This window comes from Passer montanus, unplaced genomic scaffold (genome assembly GCF_014805655.1).
Source record: "Passer montanus isolate IOZ18808 unplaced genomic scaffold, ASM1480565v1 scaffold17, whole genome shotgun sequence".
Taxonomy (NCBI): domain Eukaryota; kingdom Metazoa; phylum Chordata; class Aves; order Passeriformes; family Passeridae; genus Passer; species Passer montanus.
The window spans coordinates 9,446,795-9,465,667 of NW_024364270.1; the positions used below are offsets into that span (position 1 = coordinate 9,446,795).

Below are 18,873 nucleotides of genomic sequence, written 5' to 3' on the forward strand. Positions count from 1 at the left end.
TTCAGGTGGAGTGTCACCAGAATGGAGCAGAGCAGAGGGCCAGAGTCACTTCCCTCAACCTGCTGGCTATGCTTCCTGTTCATGCAGCTTGAGATACATTTGGGGCCACTCAGCTTGGTGCTGTCTGTGAACATGGTGAGTGAGAACATGATCCCATTGTCTGTGACATTGATGAAGATATTAAACACTACCCTTCCCAATACAGACCTTTGAAGGACACCCCTCACCACCAACCTCCATCTGGACATTGAACCAGATTATGAGTTACCAGCTCCTGACTTCAGCAAGAGTTGTTTTGTTAGCTAAGAGTGCTCACATCTCATTTCTAGGTAGCCTACTGTTACTTCTGCCTTCCTGAAATTCCAGGTCAAATTAGAGTTTTTGTTGCATTAGTGCAGCTTGCTCATGAAGTACACTCATTTCCAACTCTGCAGTTACATCGTGCTCATGCAGCCTTAGCTGAATCAAGTGCCATCCTGCTGCTGACCCACCTGAGCCACCAGTGCTGCTCCTCAGGGCATGACTTCTGCTACACCATCAGTGAGGGCTGTTTCATGGCCTTCTTCAAGCCATCAACTCTGCACTTCTGGCTGTTTCCAGATCAGCAGCCACAGCTTTCATTCATACAAATTCCGTCATCTCCAGAATCTGTTCCCCTGTGTCCCAGGCCATTAAACCTACTCTTCCTTGTCAGTCCTGTCTCTACTTTATTCTTATTTACAAATCCCTCTGTATCTTCCTACTGCAATGTCCCCTCTGCCTTCCAAGGCTCACTAGTGCTCTCTGAGGCAGGCTGAAAGTCTCAGCAGGTTTACCTGTTCATCTTTAGCTGGCAACTTTTCATTCTCTCTCAGGAATGGAGAGGTGCCAGAGCTCCCTGAGCAGCTCAGTTTTTTCCTCCCAAACTCATCCCATCCCAGACTTCTTACAGAAAAGCCATAGTAAGCTGCTGAAAACTTAAAGAAAGGATGCCATCCTTTCCAGGATAAGTTCTGGTTTCTACTGAAAGATCCTGGTAAATGCCACTCTCTGCAAAAGAAGTGCATCATCATGAAATGTCTGCATCAAGTGAAGGAGTCCACATCAAGTAGCATATGTTCTGACAAAGAATTCTTTCAGATCATGACAGGACATAGAAATGTCTTAATTGGGACTAACACAATGCAATATACTAATTATGTGACAGTGCATAATATCTTTATTTAGAACAATAAAGCATATGTATATAATGTAAATTCCAAATCTGAACTGGTATAAAAAAGGATCTGGGAAAACATCTATCTTTAAGTGGACACATATGTACATACACATCACATTTTATAAACTTTGTTGATTACCTTCAGTCAGAATGTAACTATGCAAAACTGTGCTGACATTTACATTGAAATAAATGAATTTGCCCATAATGCAACCAGCAAACATCTGTCTCTATCACTAAAGAGTCTGAAGTTTCCACGTTCCATTAATTTGATAACAAAATAGCAACATGCCACCATTACTGTAAATCTGCATTTAAGACAGTTGAATCAGATTTATTAATTGAAAAATGTTGGATAATTCTTAAACATAAATTAAACTAAAATATCAGTATTTTATGTGCACTGTTAAATTTTCAAATTAATAATTCTCTTTTGTGTACTGAACAGTTTCAATATATTACATAGAGCAACAGAGAAAACAGAGCTGCTGCAGAAGAGAATCTAAAACATGTGCAGGTTGTACACATACTCCATAGTAAAGCACATTTTATATGCTTATAAAATGACCTTGTGATGAAATAAGTACCATTAATTCATTCAAGTAAACACACATCTAAAGTAGAACAGTTACTCAGTATAAGACTATCTGCTTTTTTATTCTCACAAGGCCACTAGTAATTGCATGCAAAGTTCAACTATTTCAAAGGAAACCTAAAAATGTTACATTTCTCACCAAGCCACAGATATCCAAAAGCCAAATTTGGTTGACTTTTATATAGAAAAAATAAATCACCCCTTTTTTCCCCAGATTTATTCTAAGGAGTGTGTTGATTTTCCAACTGTGTTAATGCATGGGCTCTGTCTACCCAAAAAGAAGACTGAAAAACTGATCACTGTTTAGAAGTTAAACTCTTTAGAAGTTAAGAAGCAATTAAAGGTCTATTTCTGCCACCCCATCTCCAGCTGAAGAGTACATTACTCTATTTCCATTGATTTCAAAGATGTCTCACAAGTCAGTAGTCTTTCAGAATCTCACTATGTCCAAAGTAAAGATCTCCTCAGTGGGCACAGAAAGTTTCCAGTAAATTCATTATGCCACTTCAAAGTGCCTTGCCACCTAGTGTATCCCCAAATGTCCAGAATTCTCCTTCTTGTTTGCAAAAGGATTGAGAACACCCAATCAGATCTCTTTTGTGTTCAGATCTCTCAAAATGAGGGCAAAGAATGAGAAAACCATGTGGTCCAAGAACAGTTCTGCTAATCCAGGTGTCACACAACTTTTGTGCACATTCAAAGAACAATGCTTGTGATGTGAAGGTCAAAAGTATACATGAGTTTTCTTTCTGATCTCATATAACTTAAAATTTACCTTGCTCCACAGAAAATATTGAAGTGTCTGACATTATTTGAAAGTGACTTACTTTAAGTTGTTGCTCCTGGAAAGTGAACATTTTGTCATAGTCAATTTTTATTTATTTGATGCTTCAATTCATAACTGATATTTTCTATAGTATTGAAGATTAAGAAGCCTAAAATATCATGCTTTTGAATATCAAAGTATAATTTGGGGAACACGAATATGACCCAAATGAAGTGTTACTGAGTATTTAATTTTCTGGAAATAATACATTTAGAAAATGGAATATTTTTTATCAACAAAGAACATTAATAAATACAAAATTTTTGTTTTACTGAAGCTAAGGAAAAAACCCAAACCATCAAATGCATAAGCTAGCCTCAAGAGCACATTGTATGAAGTATTTAATGTTTTCATACAATGTGTAAGGATAATTGCTCCCATTTACTGTGGACACTTTTCCATTCAGTCAAAACCAATACACAGTTATTCTCTTCATTACCAATAAGGTGCAAATTTTCATCAATTAGGTCATGCTGACATTTCTTTTAGGGTACCTCTTTAAAAAGTTTGAAACTCAAAGTCTGAGGGCCTTGTGAGTAAAGAACTACATAGAGTCAAAGGAGACTCAGCTTTATATGGGGAATTCCATTGTTTGAGGAATGCACTTGCTTTTTAGAAGTGATAAGCAACCCTGTTTATTAATTGGTGAGTGCTCCAGCATCTTCAGAATAAATGTGAAGGCCTAATTCTGACACTAAGCTTCTTTTGATCTAGTCTAAGAGAAGTTCCTCAGGTGATGCAAACCACAAAGTTCTGTTATCCTTAATAGAACTATGCTAATTTATACCAGCCGAGTAGGACTTGAAGACCCTTTTCTGACAAACAGAAAGTGCAAAAAGGGCCTGAGTATAAATACAAATTCTGCATGATCAAATCCTTCCATCGGTGAATTCATGAGAAATTTCAGCCTTATTGCGGTAGGGTCAAAATTTCACACAGTGTAGCTACATGCCACATCATCAAGTATGGTAAGGTTCTGAGATTTTTTTCTTTTTGCAAGTCTGAAAGACAGTTTTACCAACAATACACACAGAAACACACAAGCACACACACACATACACACGTATATATTATATGTATGAAATATTCTTTTTAATGCAGGGTTCTCAGAAAATTGAGCAGAAGATTAAAACTTCCACAAGGACTCTTAAAAAATGTAGTAACTATACATTTTAAGGAGAACTCCAACTTTATGCAAAACTTTAAAAGGGTTTGTGTTGGTTTTTTGTTTGGCTTTTGGGTTTTTTTTAAGTTTTCAAGTTATTTAAACTAAAACTCTTGCTGACCTGCTCAGTATCATGACAGATGACACCTTATGTGAGCCTTTACCATTTACCCTTCTGAATTACAACCCCTAATACAGGTAAATAATTCATACTCATTAGCTGGGAAGAGACAAGATGAAAAGATGCACAACTACACTTATAACTTTTACCATGGTATTTTTAGGATTTACTTGAAAATGCACATCTGTACATTAGTCCTGTTCATATGCCATGGATACTGTAACAGTAATAGATGCAAAAGACAGTTGGGAAACAAAGCCTTTCTCTTTTGTTTCAAAAGAATTAACTTTCAAGAGTGGAGAATGCCAGGATATTAAAGCTTACTAATCACTTAAAACACAATGCAAACATTAATTACAGCTGATGTAAGTAAAAGCTAAATACACTCTCAGGATCTTTCAGATTTTCTATGCTATACATTTACAGACAAGGTATAAATGGCATGCATCTTCAGAATTTAAAATGCATTTCATGGGTTTGTCTTTATTGTGATGTTTGAACGCAATTCAGACTCTTTACTTTGCCTTAGCACGAGTGGAAATTTCGCCAGTGTTCACATACCCAGCAGTTATACTTAATTCTTCGAAGCTCCATGAGGTACATTCACCTCCTGTTTACTTTGTCTTCATCCAGTATTTGGTTCTCCTGAACAGAGACCACCAACGCTGATGAATTCTTGAGGCTTTCTGGGGTGGGCAACCAGCCACCTGGCACCCGATAGAGACCACGTGTTGCTGTACACACTGCCTTTGACAGGCATAAACACAGCTCCTTATAAGTCTAAGTCTAGAACACGAGCTCAGGGCATGACTTTGCTTTCAAGTTTTATATACAATATTGAAGAGTATGTTATCTGTATCCATTTCTGCATTTTCTGTCAGTTCAGAGACCTTCATCTGAAGACATCAATTTAAGGTAGAGGACACAGAATTTAAATTAAGTATGCAAAGGTATTTATGACTTGCAATGATTACACACTGTTGGAGGCATTTGAAAGATGCTTTTTATGTCCAGGACATACTTTGTTTGCCAGAGTCAGCTGAAAGTATTAATGCAATTAAAAAACCTCAAATGTCACACAAGGTAGATATTCACATAAGATACAGTCCTGCTAAGTGCACACTCTTCTTGTCATTGTTCAATTCAGTGTTGGTTTCACAGTAACAAACACAAATTGTCCTCATTTCTGTGTCATGTCTATGGAGTCATGGGCAGCAACAACAGATGCAGACTCAGTCTGTCACTCCAGAAGGAATACGAATGTGCTTAAAGCTGCTTCATTTATGAAGCGAACACGGAACTGTTACCTGCCTGAAGAGAAAAACAGAAATTCCGATTTTGCTGATTAGTTTTCCTTTCTGTATTACTAAACCGTAGATCTTTTCAAAGACATACAACACAGACATGTTTTTCTTATAATTTTGGAAATAAATTCAATGACACTTGCATAGGGATTTTTTTACTCAGAAGGAAAAATGTTATAAGATGTACTTTCCTGATGCAAGAACACACTTGCCTGCAAAAGCTCATTGATGTCATCTAAGGTAGTTTCTCTCGTGTTTTACATCTCGTGTTTTACATAATTGTTTGAGCATTTTGGTATTGGCAATCTCTGGCAGCAAACTTCCCTTTGAAGTCATCTGGACAAACCAAACTGAGTTTACATCTTTGAAAAAATAGAACAACTTGTCCAATGCAGTGACAACTTTGCTTGTCAATGAGAATATGGTAGAACAAAGCAGTTAAGGAGAATGAAAAACCTCTCAAGTTGCAGCTAACTCAATCATATTGAACACCTGAGAGTAACTGCTACAGAATGAACTGCAAAACTGAGATTGTCTGTTATACTCTAATGCTGCTCTTTCCACTCATGATAAATGATGAAGAATTCAGCACTGTCTGAATTTTCCAGACTCTTACATAGATGCCATGGGTTAAATATAGCAGAGTTTCTGTGGTAAGAAGCCTCTTGCCAGAGAAGTACTGCTCTGCAGAGGACAGCTGGAACTGAGAAACCTCACTCACCTTTGCTGCTCACTCTTACATATTAAGTAAGACTGATGCATCTGATAAGGCTACAGAGACTACAGAAATGTGCTGACTAAGCTGCAATTATATAAAAGCTCAGCTCTACTTGGCCTGTTCTCCTATACTCACCTGCTAATTTTACCAGATTGTGCTTTTTAGTTCACCTTGCTTTGAAACAGCTGTAGTGTAACAGCTGAAGGCTTCTCTGTATCAGCTCAAACACCAAAAAGGAGAAGCAGTAGCTGTCCTTTATTCTGGAATTCTTGTAAATTTCATTTTGAAGCATTCAAGTTAAAATCAAAGGTCTACATTAATGATACAGGATTAATTCAATTAGCTGCTAAAAATCTTATACACCTACTAAATGCTAAATTCTACCTAATGACAGCAAGATTTCTTTTTTTCCTGAAAATGGACCCTGAATCACTTTATATTGCAGCAGCTGAAAGTAGTTAAGTCTACGCCAAAACTCTCACAATAACCAACTTACCAGTATATGAAACAGTAACAGTGTTGAGGGAGAAAAAGCAACAGCTACACTTGTAGATGTTCCTTTTCTTTTTGCTGCAACATACTGGGAAAAAAAAAAAAAGGTACTTTATTACTTCAGTAATAGCCTTCCAAGGAAATAGAATAGAAGGGTTTATAAGTTAGTTAAAATTTAAAGGAATAAAATAAAAGAATTATAATGCATGTTTGATGTTAGTGCTTCTTACTTATAGATGAATATTCCTAATTTCTCAGGGAGGAGAAATTTGTGATGGTCATCTATGCCATGTATGCCAAAACACATGCCATGTATTTACAAAGACATCTGATAGAGAATGCAATCTGTTTCAAGTTCCTGCAAAGGCCCTCTCCTGCATTTAACGGTGTCATCTTTTCTTCATATAAAAAAATGTTTTGTATTTTCTGTGAAGTTAAAAGGAAAATGTATGTTCCATTTCACAGGTTTTAACACCTATGAGGATGACGCGCAGAATGAGTTATTTGTAGAAACTAATATACTTGGCAAAATAAATACACAGCCTTCCATTCTAGATACTGTATATGAAGAAAATTTGTTTTATGAATGTATAACTTTAGCAAGCTTAAACATGGAATACTTCGGCTCCTGTCACCAAACTGCTAGATCAGAACCTTGCCTATTTGTCCCTTCACCAATGGGCAGCACCAGGCATTTCACACAGTGTGAGGACACTACAGGACACGCCCTTCTGCCACCTGCATCAGATCTTTCCGTAAATCATTCATAGTTAAAATCTGACCAAACATCATTAAACATGAAGTTAAACAATACTCTCAAAATGCTTTAGCATGGACTAAGTATTCTTACTTAAAATGTCCCTAAGTCCTTTCCTGGATTTCACAGAATTCCTTGCCCAAGTCATGTCCAAGGAAATTCAAAGCCTTGAACTGTTATTTCTAAGATATTTTTGATTCATTTAGAGCTTTCTTTCTTTAAAAATCAGACAAATCAGTGTACAAGTAGGAAGAGAGCTGTGAATCATTTCAGGATGACCTTAAGAAGTTATTAGCATTTGAATGAGTTCACATTAACTTTCCACAAATATTAAAAAAAAAAAAAAAAAAAAAAACTGGAAAACATAGTACCCTGGGGAACGTAAAAAAGTGAAAGAACATAAAAAATGTTATTGTAAAAGGTATTTAAAAGGATTTAGTAGCACAACCAGAAAGACATTGCTTTCTATTTATTTCTGTATCTTCAACCTAGCTTTACAATACACAGCAAATAACATTTACTTAATTTTGTTGGTTTTCCTATAGGTCTCAGCAATCCTTTCTCACAGTGGGAAAAAAGACAGACAAAAGAAATGTCCCCATAATAAAATGCTGTACACAGAACAATCCTCCATATAAATTTCTGTGTTTAAACCAGAAAGTCCTTTAAATGGCATACTGTAAGCACATATTTTACCTCTGCAGCAAGACCTTGTGTTTGGGGGATTTTTTTTGTGTTTGTCACACAGGTAAACAGAAAGTAGTTCTCAGAGATAAAATTATACCTGTAAATACAAATTTTAAGTGAAACAATATACCTTATCTCATTTTCCTCTTGGTAGTCATGGCACTGTGTAGTTTCATCACTTTCTGGTCTGGATTTGGGATGTATTTTCTAGGAAGAAAATGCACTAAATATAAATATTCTAAATCTATAAATATTCTAAAGCTTTCTTTAGTAAATAACAATTGTATGTTTCAATTTGCTTCAGATGTTCAATATCAAAGTCATCTTGCAAAATGTAGGCCAAACCTTGTCCTCTAACATACATCTACTAATATAAATTTTACTCTTCAAGTCTTTATATTGCAGGCAGGGGCATAGGGGCCAAAAGCAAAAGAATTCTTTCTCAATATACAATAGGAGAAATGGAAAATTGAGTGAATCACACAATTTTTGTTTCCAATTAGAGAGCAATCATGCTGATAAGACAGGATTTGCACTTTGATGGTAGAATTTAAGAACTTGACACACAGATTTACATCTGCAAGTCACAGTTAAGTCGAGATCAAAAGAGGTATTGCTTACTTTCAAACACAGAATGGTTCTCTTATTCTCACCTCCCCACAGCAAAGAAATGTAGCATCACTATGTAAACAATTATATGTAGTATCTCTTACCTTCCAGTATATGGCTCCCAAAATAAAGCCAATAAGGAGAGACAGCAATGATGTCAGTGCTATGCTGATCCCTTGCAGGCTGGAGTTGCTAATGAAGCCAAGTGCTTCATCTGTAATTAAAGATACTCTCATTAGTGAAGACAGATTTATAGCAGAAAACTGTCTTCAGGGCAATACTATTAGCAAGAGCACTTTCATGCACCACCTACATAACAGCATCTTAAATAGCAGAACAGATACTTCAAAGTGCAATGTACATGAGATGCACTTCATACAAAATCTTACAGGAAATTTCTGACCACAAGGATGCTCCACCCACTTCTGAAACAACAGTGTTGAAAAGTACCAACACCAATTCTCTTTTTGCCATTTGTAGAGAATCATCTCTTTCCCACACTTCAAAGTTTTGGATTTCTTAATTTTTAAAGGTTTTACTTTGAAACACAAAGCACTTATTTGGAAAAGAATATATGCCAATTCATGCATTTGCACTAGTTCATGAGGCAGCTCCCACTGACTGCAGGCACTTTGCCTTGCCACTAATCAATGACCAACATGAGGGCTCTCAGGGGAGGTTAATTTAATAGAATAAACCTGATCATTTCTGAGACTTCCTGGAAAGGTACCGCTGAGTTCAGCAAGATCAAACCCTTGTACCTTGAGGTTTAACAGTGTGTTATTTGGTTATAAGTATTTCTTGATAGCTTTTAACATTTTGTATAGAAGAGCATCAATCCTATTCTTTTATGTACACAAACAATTCCATTTCGTCACTGGGAGCTGTATGCATGCTGAGACTAAAATTTCTCCCTTTGGTTATTTCAGGATGTGGAAAGTCCAACAGAATCACCTGGGGACCCTCCTGAAATGCAAAGTGAACCTCAGGAGACTGGTATTTTAGATGTCGTGCCTGCAGGTTTGGTTCATTTCAAACTGGGTGTCTGCAGCTCAAATGGTGGGTGTATTGACAGATTACAGAAAAAGAACCAAACTGTAAGCACTGGAAAAGTGTAGGTGATTGGATACACAGAAATGAAAATGAACTGACAGCACTCAAAATTTGCGTGACTCATGCAAACAGCAAATGTCTAAGCACACACAGTATGATATTCTGGGTCAAACAACATGTGTTTAGTACATTATTAAACAGCCTCCAAGAAAATACATTAGTTTAGAAAGAAGTGCTCTTATAATTAACTAGCAATTCATTTTCAACTCTCAGATTTTCTTGTTGACATTTTTCAAGTTTTAGACAAATATTCTTTTTATCTCTGAAATTCAACTGTGTTTTCTAGGCTCAACGTTGTTAGAAATAACAAGACAACATAAAGTCTATATCTTATATATTCATATACCACATACATCTCTGTGTCTCATACACTGTTTACAGAGTCTAGGTTCTTACTGTAGGGGCTTGAGTTTCACCTATATCTGGTAGCTTCTGCCCACTAAAAGGAAGCATCAGTCAAGCAGAACTGATACCAGCTTCCCATGAAAGAAATCTGTCTACAGAAGGCAAAGATAGCAGACAACGTTCTGCAGAGGTGAACACCAGCTGAAAAAGAGAGGCTAGTGATTAGTCTGCCTCTCTCTGCTCAGACATTAAAGCCAAGTGCAGACATTCACTGGGGAGACATAACCTTTCTAGCCTTCTGTCCCAGATTAGGCACAGAGGATGTTTGCTTGCAGAACTGATCTGCAAGAAAACTGGGCAAAATCAAGTAGGTGGGGCCAGCCTGAACAACTCTAGAAATGCTCTTGTTGTTTATCTAAACTGTATTCTCAGAAGAAAATTCTGATATTGCTCTTATGCTCTAAGAAAGTAAAAAGGAATCCTCATTTGCCTAATGCCATCCTTCTCAGTGAGAGACTGCTGAGTTTTACAGCTAAATTATGTAAATCATATGGGGATGGCTATGTTTTCTGGATTCCACCCTGAAAACTTCAGAAAAAAAATTAAAAAGTGAAATAAAAATCAAAGGAAAGACTCTTCAGGTCATGTAGAGCATAATGTGTTTGATAACATGTTATGGTAGAGTGCATAACCTCAAAAACCTTCTGCTTACCCACAGTGCTGGGCAGCATGTCATGGCAAGCATGCTGTTTTTCAGATGTACTGCTAGAGCAATATTCTGCATGCAGGATAATCAGTGATAATTTTGTACCTTTGTTTTTAACAGTATTTTTAACAAACTTAATGCAATTTAAGACAACAGAAGAGACTCCTTTAAAATGAGGTATCTAAAACTGGAAAAATCTGACTTCTGAAAAGTTATCTCCAACGCAGATGATTTCTTAATCGTCTATGGAAAACTGAAAGGAATTTATAAATTGCTTTCCATGTGGGGACATACAATCCAGGGATTGAGCCTAAATACAGTCCCATTGTGATTGTCTTCTTAGCCTACCTTTTAAAAATAACAACAGATTTTCCACAACATGACAGTGTATGAATTAATTTGAAAGTTAAGTAACTACCATCCATAACTACCTTAAAAAGCAAGCAAAACCAGAATATTTAATTTCACTTTCAAGTCCAGAAAAAATTCTCTTGAAAGATCTGGAGAGAATGAAATGAGTCATGGCAGGTTTCTTCATGTGCCTATTATTTATATTAAAATTTAAAACAGAACAGGCTGAAGAATTTGCAGTCTGGAGAACCTCCCAAGGACTTGTCTTAATGAAGAAAATGGAGAGAAGGAAAGAAAGCTGGCTACCACAGGGACATTTTGTCTGTTAGAAACTTTGGAGCTCTACAAAGAAAGATTCTGATTCCCATCAGTTGTAAAGGCAGAGCAGGAGAAGGAATAGCAGGAATCAGGTGTACCAATAACTTTATGAACACTTTGGGCAATGCCAGAGGAACTGCTGACTCTATCCAGCAGAGTGAAAAATGGGAGTGGATGCCAGCCAGCATCTCTCAGAGCTCTCACTCTGTATCTTGTGGAAGATTCCCTAAGGAAGTGAACTCATTTGATGCTGATTTATGTATAGTCTTTATGGACACTGGGATGTTAAGCTGTAAAGAAAATATATTTACGTTAAAAGCCACTCAACTACACAATGAAGGTATAGAGCCGCTTCCTACCTTGAGCCATATGTGATTATAATTGAAAGCACTGGCTTTTTTTTTTGCTATATATGTCTCAAAGGAATTTCCAGTTTACCTCTGCTCAGTTCCAACACAATTACCACAAGATCTTATCTGTAAAAATGCAGAGCAGCTCTCACCTGTTCATTAGGGTTTTCCATTAACTATTAAGTTGGAACAAAGGAACAAAGGCACAGAAGGCAGCACCAATTGCATTAAGCCATGGGTGAACATTTTAAAGTTGTTGTGCAATTACTGAATTAAACTATGGTATTTTTTGCTTAATTAAAAAAGGAGACCTTCTTCCTAAAAACAGTTACAGAGATCTCTGTGTTTACATGCTCTTTGAGCTACTCAGTACTAAATAATTGGGCTAAATTATTGTGAGGAAATTACAGACAAAAATGTAAGGAGGCAACACTGAACTCTTCATAAAATTATAAAGAATGTTATGGCATTCAATTGAAGGAGAAGTTTTAGTCACAGCTAGTAATTTCAAGCTTTGATCAGAGCAACATGAAATTCATCTGATGGCTTCAACCACTGAAAGAAGAGATTAGGACTCTAGACTTCTTATCCTTCTTATCCTGAACCTTCTTCTTTACATAGGAACCATCTCATCTACAATCTTTAGACCATGTGTGGTATAATCATGCAGAGAAATATGAGTAAGACTGGAGCTTTAACAGCTAATTGGAACTTCAGTGGATTGCAGTCAGGTAACACAACGAGGAAAAAAAAAGCAGCCTAAATAAATTTGGGATGGTGGCAGTAGTCTTTTGAGAATTTTATGAGAAATAAGGAAAGATCTTTCTGCTTTTGAGAAAAGATGAAGCAGAAACATGTTACAAGTCTATATTCAATATACAAGAATGAATAAAGCACTATTACAATTCAAAAAACAACTACAATAGCATAACTGTTCTATTTTTCATTTGGCTGAGCTAAGACTTTTTGTGTATATTTAGCTATGATTCTACTCTAATATTGTAGTTTAACTTTATTGCTGTGTAAGAACAATGAAGTCATGAAATATGACTCAACAAAAGTATCAAGAATAAAAATCTGTAACTTAGCTAATTTATATACAATTTCTATTATATTTCACAAATTATTTTATTGGATGATGCACTTCAGGCTTGTCTAAGTCGAATTTAGAATTGGGGCAGTTCAAGACATCTGACTACATAGACTGTATTAATAGATTCAAAATATATTAATCTGGAGGGGATCTTTTGCAAACACTGAATGTTTCTAAATGCTCTAGAAAATATTAAACTGAAAAATAACTCAGCTTAAAACTGTTTAAAATTAAAGGGTTACTTAAAAAAATATATACTGTAGTTTGTGTCTGAAGATGCTTTTTTTCAGGCTTCCCCTTTTCTCAATGTTTTCCTTTTTGAAATTTGAATTTAGTGGTGCTTTTCTGAAAACAATACTGAAGCCAGGGCAATGCTATGCCGGAGAGTCTTCACAGGGGAAGTGCTAAGGTTTATTCACTGTCATTCATCCCAAGAAGGTAAGGATTAACTAAAACAAAAAACTTCCTCAGCAATGAAGTCAAGACAAAAGTACAATTGGCACTAAAGGCCATTTCAGGGAATAAAACAGTGATGTCAATGAAGATTCCACAGCTCCCTCCCTGCAAAAAACCTCCAAATGAGTAACTACAGTGTAACAAGTCAGCATCCAAATTAATGTAATTTAATCTGATTATGAGTTCAAACTGTCCCCAGACCCAGCCAGACATGCAGTCCTCATGTAATTTCTACATAAGGCTGTTAACTGATATCCAATTTTCCAATAAATTGCTTAAGAGAATGATAATCAGTTAAAACACACCTGTACAGCATATGGTAGCCAAGCATTTTACTGCATTATTTTAATTAAGCTTTTTTCCTACTTGATTATCAGTTCCAATTATAAAACAAGATTAATAATCCTGCTTCTGCACTCTCCTCCACAATACAGACACAGGTGCCACACTCCACTGCACTGCCCGACACCCCTTCTGTTACTGTACTGGGTCAAACTCCTTTCATCTGAACTGCTCCTGTAATCTCTCTGTCTTTTGGCTTCTTGATCCATTCCCATTGCTTCAGGCTGTGGCTGAATATTTTTCCTCTAGCAATGACAGCAAAAATTATCACATGTTCAGACCTGAGAGAGAGACAGGTATGAATACTTTAACCCCTTCCTAGTGCCTCAGAGTTGGCCCTGGGCTCATCAGGTTATTTGCAGACAGCTCTGTGACCTCCTGGCAAGAAATCTACCACAGCAAGTCTTCTCTTTTCCAAAGACTCGGGCTGGCAGCCAGAAGTGGAGGGGTTTTTTTAATTCCTTCTACTATGAGGGTTCTGGGCTGTGATTACTTAAGACCTACTCTTAATTAGAAAGCAATCAAGAAGGGCTTCAAATCTGATAGCAGCTGTGAGCCAACTAAGAGGTAGCATTCATGGTGCTAAAAGCCCAGAGGGTAACTAGATTACACATTCCAAAGAGAAGGATCATGAGAAAACACTCAGGCCTAGTAGCAACTGTGTCACCAACAGAAGCTACCATTGTGCCCACTAGAATACATCAGGCTGCTTCTCTGCCCATATTTCCTCAAGCACAGGGAGTACCAGTCACATACTTCATCACCACACATTCAGATACCATAGATGTTTGTGAAGTGAAAAGGGGAAATTGTAAAGAGAGCTAGATACATGTTGTCATCTTGACATGTCTGGGAAACGAGAACAAGGAAACAACAAGGTTAAACTTTGATCACCATTTCAGGAACCTCTAAGGAAAATCCCTTCTTGCTCACGTGGGAAGCTCCAGATAGTGTTCACCTTGTTGTACATGATGTCACTAAAAGCCCCTGAAACTTCACTGTTTCCTTTCACCTCAGATGCCTATACCCTTTCTGACCTCATGATAGGTAATGTTGAGGCTCTTACAGCAACCATTCTGGACTCTTACAGGGAGCTGCCTTGTAATAAGTGATCAAGACAGATAAGAAAGGTGTACATGAGTATGCCAGAGAGAAGATTACAGCCTGCCAGAAAGATAGTGACTTTGTCATTAACCCCAAGTGAAAGCATGCTGACTTGTGGAGATAGCCCTACTGCAACTACACCAAACAAATACGGGGACTGTCCTCAGGGCTGGTGTAAAGCTTGGTTGGGATTGACAGTACCCTCAATATGCAATGTACAGGTATCCTCTTTGTTCACATGAGTACTCTCATCCGATTTAGGATAGCTATTCTGTTCATTTGGAGCAACTTCCTTTTCTGAGAGTTAAAATGAAATGTCTGGCCAAATTTTCTGAGGCCATATGACTAGTGAGACCTCATGACAGCCAAAACGAAGAGGCCTGCCCTCTCCAAGTTGTAGACTGCTGTCACATAATTGTAACTCGATAGCATCTCTACATTTTGATTAGATAAGTTCATTGCATTTCAGTATGACAGCTGAGAAACACATGGTACACCATCAGGAACATGTAACTTCCCATTAATTTGCACAATTAATGACATTCTTTTCCTCTGAGCTCTCACAACCAGCTACCAGAACAAAATGGAGACATATATTCAATCACTTGTACTTACTGTTATTGCTAGTGCTACTGCCAATGCTGTCATTCCTAAGAGAGCTGGCAGCAACAGGAGGAAACAAAAATGTTTTTGTGACAGCGACTCTGGAATCTAAATAGAAAATGAATGTGTCAGAATTATGAAACTCAAAATACAGTTCCCTGTATATAGGATGATGGGCTACAGGACTACTCTAATGCAACTACAGGGCTGTTTTAAGAGCTGGCTGTAGGACTGTTCATAAAGTGGATTAAGCCAAAAAAGGCAGTTTTATTAAGAGGCAGAAGTGTCTACATGCTGAGCTGCTGGTGAATAGCTAATCTGGAAAAGTGGTTACTGCTTACAAGTTCTTAAGTTATGGCACTGATCTGCTTCTAGTTACTACTGACGTAACTGTACAACTGCACACATTGCCCTAATTAAAAAGCTAATATGTGTCACTAGAGAGAGTAAAAGAAAAGGTAATACAAACCCTCCATTTACTGGAAGGATAAGAAAGAGCTGCAGGAGCTTGACCTGAGCTTGTTAAAATGTTCATATAAAGTAAACATTTCTCTGTTCAGGAAAAGTGGGATTAAATTGAAGGTGACTTGAGGCTGCTGCGATTTACAGCTTGTCCTAACTTCCTCTCCTTTCAGTTGTGCACTCTTGGGCTCTTTTACCGCCTTATAAAACCAAATAGAGTATTAAGAGAAGATAAGGAGGAGAATGTAAAAAAGACAATTCAGGATATATTTTGGATGAATAGAAACAGAGCAGCATAATGTGAGGTTATTTTGATTATACTGAGAAATGATGTATCTAGGAGTGATGGCACTAGAACTTGACTTCTAACAGAAACACAACCTTCAGTGTCAGTAGTTATTTTAACTTGCAGTAAAAAGGTGACATGGAGGCATGGTATCAGATCTTTAGCATCTCTGAAATCCAAGGAAAATCACACATTTATATCTGCCTAGGTTCTGCTCCACAAAAGGAGACCCCTCTTACCATTCTCTGGTGTTCCTACTGTTGAAGGCAGAATGCAGTCATTCTCATCCAATCTGTCTGCAGACTCTTTGTAGACCTCAATGGTACTATTAAAGTGCCTAAAAAAATCCTCAGGAATGAAGTGACCTTCTTCATAAAGGTGACCATTTTCTTTTACAAAATCCTAGAGTAAAATATAGAATTCAGCTTGAAAGAAGGTCAAGGGAGATGCTCATTTCAACACTTCAACAAACGATAAAAATACCCAAAGATGATACAAAATCATTTATATTTTTAACCTCCAGACAACCAGATTAGCTGCATACAATCTTCATAAAACAAAGAAGCCTTCTGATCTAAGGATTTCAAATTAGCTTTGCAAATATAAATGAATTATTAATACAGTGTTGCAAAATTGCTAAGGAATGAAAGACAGTCTCCCATCCTATACTGAAAACCAAGAGACTTTTTAAAATTCCCCTCATTAATAAACCCCCCTTGATTTCACATTACTTTGCAAAGTTTCACATGAGTCTTTTAATCTGAACACATGAACACAACAATCATTGGTATTGTCATCAAGAGAATGTGGAACAGAATACAATAGCTGGGGTACACCACTGCTCAGAAAGAGGCAGAGATCCCTGATAACAGACCTAAAAATAAAAACAACTATAAACAAGGAAGCCCAGCCACTCTGAGGTCTAACAGACACGTTTGTTACGCCAGACTAAACATGATTGAGATCCATGGTGATGATTGATGGTTTTCTTCTTTTTTTTTTTTTATGTCAGCAAGTCAAGTTTGGCCTGGGGTTACTCTGTACTCTTAAGAAGGAGGACAGTGGTAAGAACATGGTCTAAGTATGTCCTAAAGAAAACCGCCTGGTTTTGGCTCCAAAATTATTTTATGTTTGATGGTGAAAGTACTAGACTTAAGATCATTATTCTCTAAGGAAATCAATGGCTAGTTGTTTTGCTGAACTACAGGATATTTACTTTTCTATTCTACAAAATAAAATTCCTCTTCCCCAGCCACATCCCAGCTGAGTGTTTTGAATCATCAGGACAAAAATAGAAAAGAAAAAAAATATATACACTGAAGATTGGAGATAATTGAGTTTGAAATGGAAAAGTAGGGAATATCTAAATACAGCAGTGCAATGCAAGTACATGGCAAGCTTACAAAGTTATTCCACTCTAAAGGCACCTGAGTGTTTACATATTTGATTCATTCTGGGTGTTGAAAAGCTGCAATTACAAAAACTAAGGACTTAGCTGATAAAAATAACTGTATATGGAATACTTGGATATTTATGGATAAAATACTTGCTCTAAAGGACATGGTGTATTTTACCTGTTTTATTCAGTGGGACAAAACCTTCAACTACAGAACTTATTTTTAATTACTGGTAGTCTGGTCAGATCTGGATAACAGACTAGAAAATTAAGAAATTAATTTTCTTAATTAATTAATTAAGAAAATTAATTTCTTCCCCCTTCCCTGCCTGCACAAAAAATCAGACATCTCTTGAGTGAGAATCCTTCCAGCTGCTGTCAGAATCCAGAAACACATGGAAATGGACAAATATCCTCTGATCTTTGCTGTGCCTTTGTATAAAAAAGTTAATTAAACCATGGAAAAGCTTTCAGAGCTTCACACACTGTGATAAATACTAAGAGTATATTAATAACTTTAGCCAAATCATCTTTAAATTTACATTAAGGTCACTAGAAAAATATATCATTTAAGCTGGATACACAAGGAAGATTTCTGCTAGCTTCAAAAAGATCAGAATGGATTAATTATCTTAAGGAAGATCACCGCATTTCTGACTTTAAATAACTGCATACAGGCCATTGTAATTCCTTCTAAGCCATTTTTCTTTGAAACAGGAGATAAAAATTAACCAATGTTAGCACAGTGTACTCAATGCATTTCTAAACAAAGTAGGATTTCAGATGCACAGGAATAGAAATGAAAACAAATCTAATACAGCCTTGGAAATTCCTAAACTATTACTGAATATTGTGCAACAGAAAGTAAAAAATAAATATCCAGTACAAAAGCTGAAGCTCTGTATAAAATTACCTTGTTTTTATCAAAAGCAAGGCATGCCATAAGATCATTGATTATCCTTGTGAGATTATTGATGATTGAATAGTTGCTTAAAACATCCGACATATCTGGAATATCTGAAAATTTCTGGAGAAGATTATGTAGACTCCTTGAAAATTCAGGCACCATCAAATGCAACCAACAGTGACTAGGCTGTCAGAGGATAAAAGGAGAAACAAATGTATATTGAATAACAGATATTTGTAAAAACTGGTTAAACCTCTCAATGTGCAAAAGTAAATTAGACTGTTCTTTCCAATTTAAACTCTCTCAAAAGTGTAAATTACAATTCTTCTTTAATCTGACCAATTTTCTCATCAGTCCTTTTGGTAATATTTCTATTATCATTGATACTGACATATTTATGGTTGTCTGTTAAATGCCATTCCTTCACTAAATTCTCAATGAATGCCAAGTGTCATTGTGTTGAGCATTTGAGCCTTGGAACGTGTTACTATGAACCTTAGTCCATGCTTTTATTAACCTATTTGTTTTCTTTTCAATTCCTACTGCCCTAACAATTCTTTAAATATCAG

General features: G+C 36.6%; 1 protein-coding gene across 2 annotated transcripts in view; it reads right to left on the reverse strand.

Annotated features, from left to right (window-relative positions):
• Positions 1-1,180: 1,180 nt before the first annotated feature.
• Positions 1,181-18,873, reverse strand: part of KITLG (KIT ligand) — a 56,995-nt gene continuing 39,302 nt past the window's right edge. Inside the window, exons 4-10 of one of the 2 annotated variants that reach the window (XM_039704168.1) lie at positions 18,311-18,490; positions 16,241-16,403; positions 15,266-15,361; positions 8,577-8,686; positions 7,994-8,070; positions 6,424-6,507; positions 1,181-5,216 (exon numbers count right to left, since the gene is read on the reverse strand). In XM_039704168.1, coding sequence (XP_039560102.1) covers positions 6,468-6,507; positions 7,994-8,070; positions 8,577-8,686; positions 15,266-15,361; positions 16,241-16,403; positions 18,311-18,490 — 666 coding nt within the window. In that variant the 3' untranslated portion in view covers positions 1,181-5,216; positions 6,424-6,467. The remainder of the gene's footprint in view (positions 5,217-6,423; positions 6,508-7,993; positions 8,071-8,576; positions 8,687-15,265; positions 15,362-16,240; positions 16,404-18,310; positions 18,491-18,873) is intronic. The other variant, XM_039704169.1, reaches the window with a different exon arrangement.